General features: G+C 42.5%; 1 protein-coding gene across 1 annotated transcript; it reads right to left on the bottom strand.

The window, feature by feature from the left end:
* Positions 1 to 1,373: 1,373 nt before the first annotated feature.
* LOC110901809 lies at positions 1,374 to 2,066 on the bottom strand. The gene has a single exon (XM_022148586.1). The coding sequence runs from the start codon at positions 2,064 to 2,066 to the stop codon at positions 1,374 to 1,376; it is 693 nt and encodes a 230-aa protein (XP_022004278.1).
* Positions 2,067 to 12,020: the final 9,954 nt, after the last annotated feature.

Here is a 12,020-nt window from a genome sequence, read left to right on the forward strand (position 1 = left end):
TACCAAACCGACATCGACTTCCAAACTCGGCCATGTAGTAATTTAAATCAAATTTTAGCATTGAAAAATACCGCCTAGTTAAAGGAGGTTTCATTCTTTGCAAAAATTCGATTAAAAAAAATGCAAGTGTTTCGCTTTAGACGTCAATGTACTACGAACCAAAGTCATAAGTTTAGCATATTCAAGTTCCAATCCAACCCGCAAATCATCAACATCCCAAAACCAAACCACAAACCAAACCAACATCGAGTGCAAACCAATGTAAAGTTGAAACTTTAGTATCGCCTTAGTGAAACGGGACAAAACGGATGTTATAAATCTGAAGTTATGTCCAAAAATTTACCCAACCGAATCCCCACACTCAATGTTAGCAAACCCGAGTTCAAAACATGACCGACATGTCGAGCACACCCCAAACCGAGCCACCCGCAACCTGCAAATGCCAATATTCTCAACCCATTCCCACGCCGCAAACTCGTATCATCACCACATTAACTGAAACACTAGACTCAACGAAACCCTAACCCTAAGATTATCACTAACTAAATAAAAACTAAAAACTAAGACTCAAAATACAAAATTTACAGGGGACATACCTTGGATTTGTAAGAAACAAGAAGATTTGAGAGACTGCTCGGTTGAATCTTTAATCCTCAAGATCAAATTCGATTTTTATGATGAAGTGAGGTTAAATGGTGGTGAAATCGGTTGTAAGTGACGGTGATAAGGGTGAGACTGTGGTTAGTGTCGGCTGTGATATGGAAAGGAAGAGGGTGAGCGGCGGTGGATGGGTGATAAAGGGGGTGGTGGTCGGCGACGGAAGGTAAGGGGACAGGTGGCCGGCGATTGGGGAAGGAGAGGGAGGAGTGGTTGACGGCGGCGGAAGGTAAGGGGACAGGTGGTGGTGGCGAGTGAGGAGGGTGTGGTCGGCGACGGTGGGTAAGGGGACAGGTGGTGGTTAGGAAGTTGATATGGGGAGGAAGGAGAAGGCAACAAGTCGAAGGTGAGCAGGTGGATTAATGTAACTCTCGTTTTTTTTTTAGAAAACTTGGCTGCAGATGTGGGAGGTGGCGGGTGGCCAGAAATTGTAGTAAGTGGTGGCGCCCGCCACCACGTATTAATTTCCGAAAAATTTTGTTTTCCTTTCAACCCATCAAAAATCAACCCAAAATGTTTCTAAGTATCAAAACTCACCTGGAACCTTAATTTCTCTCGCAATTTTCTGCAAATCCTCGGTAGTGTCCTCCTGCAAACGACTCAAAACACAAGGACCCGAAAAAGTAACAAAAACGACCGTTAGCTACTAAAAATTACGAAAAATAAACGAAGATACAAATGGTACAAAATATACACTTGGGTTTTCACCCGAAACACTAGTTGGCGGCTTTTGGTGGGATTTCGAGAGGAGTTTCCTCCCTCTCATCCTTGTTTATCGCTCCTCCAATGTAGTGTTTCAACCGATGGCCGTTCACCTTCCAACTACGGCCGTCCGACTCATCCATAATCTCCACCGCTCCATACGGAAACACGTAATGAACCATATAAGGTCCCGACCACTTCGACTTCAATTTTCCCGCAAATAACTTCAACCGTGAATTATAAAGAAGCACTTTGTCGCCTTTGCTAAATTCCTTCACTTTCCATAGCTTCTTATCATGTAACAACTTCGTTTTCTCTTTGATTCCCAACGATCGAACATACGCCGTATCCCGAAGCTCCTCAAGCTCATGAATTTGAAAGAATCGCTTTCTACCGGCTTCGGTCATGTCTAAGTTAACGGATTTCAATGCCCAAAGCACTCTATGCTCTAACTCGACGGGAAGGTGACAAGCTTTTCCGTAGACGATCATAAATGGTGTGGTTCCTAAAGGTGTCTTGTAGGCGGTTCTAAATGCCCACAATGCATCGTCTAGCTTGTCGGACCAATCTTTCCTACTCTTACCAACGGTTTTTTCTAAGATTCGTTTAATACCGCGATTCGCATTCTCCACTTGTCCACTTGTTTGTGGATGATATGCGGTGGACAAACGATGAGTGACACCGTAGCGTGCAAGCAATTTCTCCATCAATGCGTTGCAAAAGTGAGTGCCACGGTCACTAATTAAGGCTTTATGAGTACCGAATCGGGAAAAGAGCTTCTTTAGAAAATTCAACACTACTCGGGCTTCGTTTGTGGGAAGAGCTTAGGCTTCAACCCATTTGGAAACGTAATCAATCGCCATGAGTATATAACGGTTTCCCTTAGAGTTTGGGAAAGGTCCCATGAAGTCGATGCCCCAAACGTCAAAAACCTCTACTACTTGTATGGGGTTTTGAGGCATCTCATCTTTGGCGGAAATATTGCCGGTTCGTTGACATGCATCACACATCTTCACGAACTCCTTGGCATCTCTAAGAACGGTAGGCCAATAGAAACCACAATCGAATACCTTTTGGGCGGTGGTGTGTGCACCATGATGTCCTCCCGTGTGGCCCTCATGCACATGTTTTATGATGTTCCACCCCTCCTCTCTCGACACACAACGTCTAAGAACTCTATCTCCCCCTATCCTAAAGAGAAAAGGATCGTCCCACACATACTTCCTCGCCTCACTAATGAATCGCTTCCTTTGTTGTGTGGACATCCCTTTCACAACGTTGCCACTAGAAAGATAGTTCGCTAAATCGCAAAACCATGGCAATCCCACTTTCTCGGCCTCAACAAACTCTATAGACTCGTGAGGGAACGTGTCTCCAATCTCCTCCTCACGAATCTCTTCCCTCTTGGGATCCTCTAACCGTGATAAATGATCGGCCGCCACATTCTCGGCCCCTCTCTTATCCCTAATCTCAATATCGAACTCGCTAAGCAAAAGAATCCACCGAATGAGTCGGGGTTTAGCGTCTTTCTTTTGGAAAAGAAAACGCAACGCGGAATGATTGGTGAAAATAATCGTCTTGGATAAAACAAGGTACGAGCGGAATTTATCGAAAGCGAAAACTACGGCTAAAAGCTCTTTCTCCATGGTAGTGTAGTTTTCTTGAGCATCATTGAGCGTCTTGCTCGCGTAGTAGATGGGATGGAAGTGCTTATCCTTTCTTTGTCCTAAAACCGCTCCAACGGCATAGTCACTCGCATCGCACATAAGCTCAAACGACAAGCTCCAGTCGGGCGAGATAAGAATAGGTGCACTAACTAACTGCTCCTTCAAAAAGTTGAAGGCTTTTAGACACTCCTCGTCGAAGATGAATGGAACATCCTTTTCTAGCAAACGGGTCATGGGGCGAGTAATTTTTGAGAAATCCCTAATAAAACGCCTATAGAATCCCGCATGCCCTAGAAAACTCCTAATCGACTTAACACTCGTGGGTGGAGGTAACCTACTAATGGTGTCTATTTTCGCACGATCTACCTCAATGCCCTCTCTCGATATCTTATGCCCTAACACGATACCTTCCGTCACCATGAAGTGACACTTCTCCCAATTTAGCATAAGCTTCGTCTCGACACACCGCTTCAACATTCTCTCCAAATTCTTCAAACACCCATCGAAAGAGTCACCATAAACTGAAAAATCATCCATGAAAACCTCCATGGAAGTCTCTATCATATCCTGAAATATGGCAACCATGCAACGCTGAAAAGTAGCTGGAGCGTTACACAACCCGAATGGCATGCGTCGGTACGCGTAAGTGCCATAGGGGCATGTGAAGGTGGTTTTATCCTGATCCTCCGGTGCTATGGGGATCTGGAAGTAACCTGAAAAGCCGTCTAGGAAACAATAGAATTGTTGACCGGCTAAACGCTCCAACATTTGATCTATGAAAGGCAATGGGAAGTGGTCTTTACGGGTGGCATCATTCAACTTTCGGTAGTCGATGCACACGCGCCAACCCGTGACCGTGCGAGAAGGGATAAGCTCGTTCTTTTCGTTCATGACAACGGTCATCCCCCCCTTCTTGGGGACAACCTGAGTGGGACTAACCCAAGGTGAATCGGAGATGGGATAGATCATCCCGGCATCTAAGAGTTTAAGAACCTCCTTTTTCACTACATCTTGCATGTTGGGGTTAAGCCTCCTTTGTGGTTGCACCACCGGTTTATAATCATCCTCCATGAGTATCCGGTGGGTGCAACAGGACGGGCTTATGCCCTTAATGTCGGACAACCTCCATGCAATGGCCTCTTTGTTGGCCCTCAACACATCTAACAACCTCACTTTCTCACCCTCATCTAACGCGGATGAAATAATAAAGGGTAGCTCGGAACCCTCCCCTAAAAAAGCATACTCTAGATGAGATGGAAGTACCTTAAGTTCTAAGGGTGGGGGTTGGGTGGTGTCATCACTAACCGCTAACACATCGGGGATTAAAGGAATCCCCTCCTCTTCTACTACACCTACACTCTTTACCTCTTCTTTTACCATCTCTCCTACCTTCTCTTCTACCACTAGGTCCGCTCCACTAATGTACTCTAAACAATGGTCGACACACGAGATAAACGAGTTCAAAAAGTAGACGGAATGGCAAGGACCACTATAGTCATCCGAACCACTTGGGTGGTTCATGGAACGGTCTATCTCAAAAGTAACTCTATCCTCACCGACCCTAAGGGTGATCTTACCATCGTAAACGTCTATGAGAGCTTTGGCGGTACATAGGAAAGGACGACCTAGTATAATGGGAACTCTCTCATCCGCTTCCATATCTAGAATTACGAAATCGGCGGGAAACACAAATTTGTCTACCTTAACTAGCAAGTTCTCAACTATACCCCTAGGGTACTTAACGGACCGATCGGCTAAGGACAATGTCATTCGGGTAGGTGCAAGCTCTCCTAGGTCTAGCTTCTCATAAAGAGAAAAGGGCATCAAGTTGATGCTAGCACCTAAGTCGGCTAAGGCTCGAGTGTTGGTATTACTACCGAATAGACAAGGAATGGTAAAAATACCCGGATCGGTAAGCTTTTCGGGAAGCTTATTTAACACGACGGCGGAACATCCCCCATTCAACGGGACGTTAGACAATTCTCCTAATTTCTCTTTGTTCCTAAGGAGGTCTTTCAAGAACTTAGCGTACTTAGGCATCGATTGAAGTGCCTCTATAAATGGAAGGTTAATCTTCAATTGCTTGAAGATGTCTAGAAACTGACCGTATTCCCTTGAGTAGTTTTTATTCTTAAGGCGTGAGGGAAACGGAACATACGCATGGTTCACTAAGGGTGAAGGTCTAACGTCTATTGGGGTTTTCTCAACTTTCTTCTCACTTTGAGACCCACCGGGCTGTGCGGTACTTGCTGGGCTTAGCCTATTTTGCACTTTGCCGGGAGCCTCCATTTCGATCTCCTCATCTATCACATATCCCTCCTCATCAACTACTCTCTCCTCGACTCTAGGGTTTCCTACGGTCTTGCCACTACGAGTGGTAATGGCTTTAGCATGGGCATTGGGGTTGGGTTGGGTATTACCCGCAAATTGACCGGGTAACCTCTCTTCTAATTTTCTAGACATATCCCCTACGACTCGTTGAAGGTCTTGGAATGAGGCTTGGTGGTTCTTAAGCATGAGATCATGTTCACTAAGGGTCTTTTGAGTAGTCTGGTCCCTAACAATTAGTTGACTCATCATGGACTCCATTCTTTCTAAACTACCCCCTAGATCATAGCTTGAACCTTGACCTGTTTGACCTTGGTTATTTGACCCCCCATCCTTGACCTGCCCATTGAACCCTTTGTTGAACTGCCCACCTGAACCCCCACCAAAGAGTGAATTTTGGCCCCTATTTGGGTTTTGAGCCATTTGAAAGCCAGGGGGTCCATTTGAGCGAAAAGTGTTATTATTATTAAAGTTATTATTATTATTTCGCCAACCCGACCCAAGATTATTATTACCAAAACCACTAGATTGACCTCTACCAAACCCTCCTCCTACGAAATCGACCTGCTCCTCACCAACAAGTAATGGACACACATTCGTGTCGTGACTCCCTCGACAATACTCACATTTGTCTACCTTAGCCTTGATTTCTTTAAGTTCCCTAGACATGTTTTCCAAAACAGAGGCTAAACTAGGATCCATTGTGACATGGTTCACCCCTCGGGCGGGTGCACTAGTAGTGGTGTTGGAATTACCACTTTGATACCTCTGATCGGATCGTGATTGGGATTGAGACTGAGCAAATGCCTCAAACCGCTCTAGACACTCAGCAACTGTAAGAATACCCATCATATGCCCCCCCCCCCCCCCGCATTAGTGTCGAACCTATCACGAGTCTCTTGGGTGAGACCGTTATAAAATTTCTCACACAAAGCCCAATCAGAAAGACCATGCTGGGAGCAACGAGCACACAGGTTTTGGAAACGCTCCCAAGCAAGGTAGTAGGGCTCGTCGGGCTCCATGCGAAAGGAGTGGATTTGGTCTCTAAGGCGTGAGGCTTTAGCGGGCGGGAAATACTTATTCAAAAAGGCTTGACGAAGCCCCGCCCATGTGGTAAAGGTACCGGTTGGTTGAGAGTCCAACCAAGTAGCCGCACGGCCGGCTAATGAGAATGGGAAAAGTTGTAGGTAGGTGGCATCGTTGGGTGCACCGTGAAGGCTAAAGGTAGCTAGCATACGAGAGAAACGGTTGATGTGGGCCGGGGCGTCCTCATCGTCTCGGCCATGGAATTGGATGGTATTGGTGATGGCTTGCATGGCATAAGATGGAATCTGCCATGAGTTGTCGTTGACTATGGGTGGAACGGTGATGGGTGAAGCGAGGCCGGTAAAATTTTGGGTGGCTTGCTGATGGACGGTTTGCCTAGGGTTGGCCATTGGTTCTAAGTTTTCTGGATTACTAGAGGTACTAGAAGTAGGACTATTGGGTGGGGAAACCTTGGGTGAAGTTTTAGGTGAACGGTTTGGCGATGGTGGTGGTGTAGGAGGTGGGGTGGGTAACGGGGTGGAATCGAAATTAGGAAAATGAGAAGAGGATGAAGAAATAACCTGAGGGCCTTGGCCCAATTGAGATGATGACTGCTTGACTGGTGGTGGTGGTCTGTGCGAGCGCAAATGTGGCATCCACTATAAGCAAAAACCTGAACACAAGAAAAGCAAACAAAAAGTTACTACGACTCAAGATGAAAAAAAAAAGACACAAAACAAAATAAAACACGTAGCACGTATTTGTCACTGAAATCTATCAAAGCTAATGAACGCGATTGCCAAGAGTCCCCGGCAACGGCGCCAAAAACTTGATGTGTGCTAAACAGACTATAGAAATTAACTAAATTAGACTCTCTAAGCTAGACACTAAAAAGCTTTAATTCTAGACTCGACCTAAAACCACACAATCGGCAAGTGTACCGATCAATGTAGTATAACCTAGGAAGTCCGGATATCGAACCACAGGACTCTATGTATCACGTAAATTAGACTCTAACAGACGCTGACAGACACGACTTAACTTGTTTTAATTGTTTTAGGGGGGGGTTACGGAAAATCTAGGAAATCTATATTAAACTACTAAATTAAACTAGAATTAACTAATACGAAATAAGACTGGGGACTTTCTTTATGCAAGAACGAGACCACCTAGACAAGAATCCTGGATTGTTTTTAAGAGATTACCGATTAAGTTAAATGCAAGAGTTATGGAACCGGGATCTTAAAATACTAAACCTATTAAGACCCATCGAGGCCCCTCGACCCTTCTCAAGGAGAAACCTGTGGAACTACCTAGGTCGTTAATCCTACCGGTTATTAGACGCCTTTCAAGTTGTCTAATTATTGTGTAAGTACCCTAATGTTGACCTACTCTTTTCCAATCCTAGGTCTAGGGTAGTTTGAAGTAATTAATTTGACTTGATAGACTAATAAGACCGACAGGTAAACCAAGACATGACCTTTTCCAAGGACTATCTAAAGCAATTCGCCGGGTAAGACCTATCAATAGCCCCTCACTTTCCAGGTATTAGGACTAGTAGAACACTAAGACTTAGTGAATTATTACCATTTACTTCTAGAGATTACCGGCCGATTCTCCCTAAAGAGTTAAGGTTTTCTAACGTGATATAGACACTCACCGAAATCCTAAACCCTAATATGACTCTATATTGTGATATAGACCGTCACTAAGAATCATACGAAGCAAATAATAACAATAAACCAATTCAGAGTACGCATATACATCAAATCATTAAATCAAACTTCTTACTAAACACAATTAATCCATAACAATCATGCAATTAATAAACCGGTAAAAACGTTATATCAATCCATTCATCAAGTCGAGGCAGTTAATAAATCTAGCCGAGCATGTTCATAAACGAAAACAATTCAAAGAAGTTCAACAAAGAATTCATTGTAACAAGTTTCGTAAGAAAAGACAAGAACAAAGAACTAGAAAACCCGATTAGATCTTCAAGTCTTCTTCCCCGAACTCGTACCGATGATTCCGAGGCTTCAAGATCTCCGAAAAAGCTCCAAGAATGCTCAACGATTGCCCAAGAACTCCCCAAGGTCGAATTAGGGTTTTTTTCCAAGTTTTGGATGTTTATATATATCTTTTCATAACAAACCCTTATAATTTTCGTAATAATTACCAGTCAGAACGTTCTGGCTGGGCGCCACAAAATCAGGGACTGGGTGGTGGGGTGCCACCTTGTTTTTCAGCTCATGTATTAACTTCAGACTCTCGCCAGGTGCCAGAAACTTGCTTAGTGGGTGATGGGGTGCCAGAGAGTGATTTTTCAGCTTTCAAACTCTATTTCAACTCCTCGACCTTTCCAACATGCTTCAAGACTTGACACTTCAATATTTTAACTCGTTTTACTCGGTTTCTCGCATATTTGAACATCAAGACCTGCGAAACACAATTTAATTAATAGCATGCATATTCTAACGAAAATCAAAACTAAATATAACGAAAACTATACAAACTTTACACGAATAAAAGATGTATTTTGCAATACATCATTTATCAACTTTGACTCATGATCAGTATCGGACGATGTGTACGTGACATCAATATTTTCCGGTAAGTTATCTGACGGCCCAGACTCCCATTGTAAGTTAATTGCCTTTTTGACTCTTTCGGAATTTGGATTTCGAGGCGAATATCCATTTTCGACTGGGGGCGGACATCTATTGTAGACCACACTTGGTTTCTTACCAGAAATTTTTACTTCATCCTCGTCTTTTGTCACGGACTTCTTTTCTTCTGAAGTCTTTTCTTCTTCAAACGTCTTCAATTCCTCCACAATCGGATAAATCATGTCAACAACAAAAGTAGAACATGAGTAACTTTTTAATAAATTGTTAACACATTCAGTTTCAATTTTTTGTGTTGCCAGTTTCAATTCTAACTCAGCACACTTCTTTGTGTAGAAATTGACATCATCAAGCTGTCTCATGTAAGTTCCTTTGAGTGTGTTCATTGCTACAGCTTGTTCACTGTTCGACTCGGTGTACTTGTTGATTTCTCTGTTCAAAGTATCATATGATTCTTTCAATCTTTTAATGTTGTGTAGCAATTCGTTGTTTTGTTTGATCAAAGAATCACAAGTTAAACACTTTTCAGGAACTTTGACTGCTTCAGTATCAGCTTTGATTTCAAATTCAGGAACTTCTTTGACTGTTCTTCTCACTTGAAACATCTCAGCTCTTCTCTTTTTTTCGGCTTCAGCTTCAGCTTTTAATATTTCTTCTTCTTCTTCTTCTTCTTCTTCTTCTTCTTCTTCTTCTTCCTCTTCTTCAATCTTTCTCCATTTTTCTTCTTCTTTTTCCCTGACCTTTCTGTATTTTGCAGCCCAATACTCATCATAAGCATTAGCAACAAAGGCTTTAACATTTGACATCTCTTTTGACATCTCTTTGGCCATGAACTCTTGGTCTGGGCAAAAATTGTCCCAACTAAAACCTTCAGCCAACTTTTCATCGTCTTGATCTGCTAAACACACTTTGCTATCTGTTGGAATATATTTATCCCAACTGAATCCATCATATTTGCCCTGATTAACCAGACATGCTCTCTTTGAATCTTCAATCACATTTCTACCATGTGCAGTTTGTGCCTGATGTGATGCCTGTTGTTGTTGATATGGCTGTGGTGTGACTTGATGATAAATCGCCTTCTTGTGGTAGTCGTTGTTTCCGAAAGGGTTTTGAGCTCCACTCGCTTCACGATTTGTGCACTCTCTCTTGAAATGCCCCTTTTCCCTGCAACGAAAACAAGTAACTTTAGACTTATCAAAACCTAAAATTGAAACATGTGCCTCACAAAAATCATCTCTGCCTGTGATTTGTTTGAACTTTTCAGCCCGTCTCAACACACTAGCCATGCACCATTTAATGTCCATCAATTCCATTTCCTCGACATCAATCTGATCGTAATCCTCTTTCGTGAGCATTGGATTTCCGATCCTTCCTGCAACTAATCCTCCATAAGATTCAAGCACTGTAACCAACAAAGACATGTGGCTTTTAGCAACTTCCTCAGTATAATTCTGATCATTCTCAACCTTTAAGGCAATGTTGCATTATAGAACTTTGCCACTCTTTGTTGTAGAAAATTGTGGATCATATGTTGGAAATGAAGAGAATCCTTTTGTGCTGCTTGATCCCTGAGATTGACTTTCAGAAGAACCTTTTGCATTATAAGCAGTTTCAACTTTTGGAGAAAGATTTGTCTTTTCACTAACACCACTCTTGAAATACAGACTGATGTCTTGTTCTCCATCGTAGTTCTTCATCCTAGCGATCTTCCACTGCTCCATCTCTTGAGCTTCAAGATGTTTGATGAACTCACCTAATGTTAACTTTTTATATTCTTTCCGATTGTTTCTCAACATCATCAGGAATGTTCCCCAAGTATCATGTGGTAACGCATCAGCAAGTTTCTCAATTAGCTCATCAGTATCCTTTTTAATCCCCAATTTCGACATATTTCTCACCAAGTTACAATATCTCTCAATAATTTGCTTGGTGTTTTCAGATTTCAATCCACGAAATAGATCAAATTCTTTCTTCATGAGTGACATTTTGTTTTTTAAGCATATCATCACTTCCAATAGACTTTGCTTCCAATTCAGTCCAGATCGAATAAGCAATACCATCATGTTGAAGCAGAATCAAAATGTCCTCTTTAATTGCTTGCTGAAGCAAACTCACCATCAATTTCTCATCTCTATACTTCTTTTTCTCATCAGCACTCATTTCTCTGATTGTTGACTGAATGCCATTCTTTGTGGGCCTTACATAAGGGATTTCAGTGTGTTCCCAAGCATCTAAGTGATAAGCATCAACCCAATTGCCAAAACGTTCGGACCACGCATTGTAATCATCAATATCCAAGAGCTTAGGTGGTTTCTGAGATGTCCCTGTTTCATTCTCAAGTAAGGTACTCTGAGTGATAGTCATTGGACCAGCAAAGGCGTTATAGAACTCGTTGTCCATGTTTTAAATTTTCCAAAATTCACAAATTTCCAAGTTCAAGCGAAATAGCAAAGATACAATTTCAAGCGAGATCAGCTTTTGGAGCGGAATCAAACACAAAGATTCAAGCGAAATCAGAATTTGTAGCTTTGAAGCGGAATCACGAAGTCTTGTTCAAGCGGAATCACTTTTGATGTCCAGCTGAAGCGAAATCCGAAATCTTTTTCAAGCGGAATCTTAGTCTGAAGCGGAATCACGTCAAACTTTCAAGCGGAACTGTAAGACCCTAACATGCTTTAACTGAAAAGACGCAGCGGAAATACATGCCATAAAATTTCTTTCATTACAAACGTCTTGACTTACTTGAAAGTTTGTTTTAATATGAATCTTTTACATAAATAAGGTATAAGTCATGTTTACTAAAGTACATACTCAATTATCCCCGTACAATCTACTTTGTGACCCGATCTTCGATCTCTATTCCTCGTGACAACCGCCTGCGATTCGTACAACCTGCACTCACCACATGCATTCATAACATTAGTATACAATACATAAACAAGATTCAATCTCGTACACTTCCCATTTCCTTATCTTTCTAACTTTAAGCATTTCATCTGCATATCCATGT

The sequence above is a fragment of the Helianthus annuus genome, chromosome 7 (assembly GCF_002127325.2).
Source record: "Helianthus annuus cultivar XRQ/B chromosome 7, HanXRQr2.0-SUNRISE, whole genome shotgun sequence".
Taxonomy (NCBI): domain Eukaryota; kingdom Viridiplantae; phylum Streptophyta; class Magnoliopsida; order Asterales; family Asteraceae; genus Helianthus; species Helianthus annuus.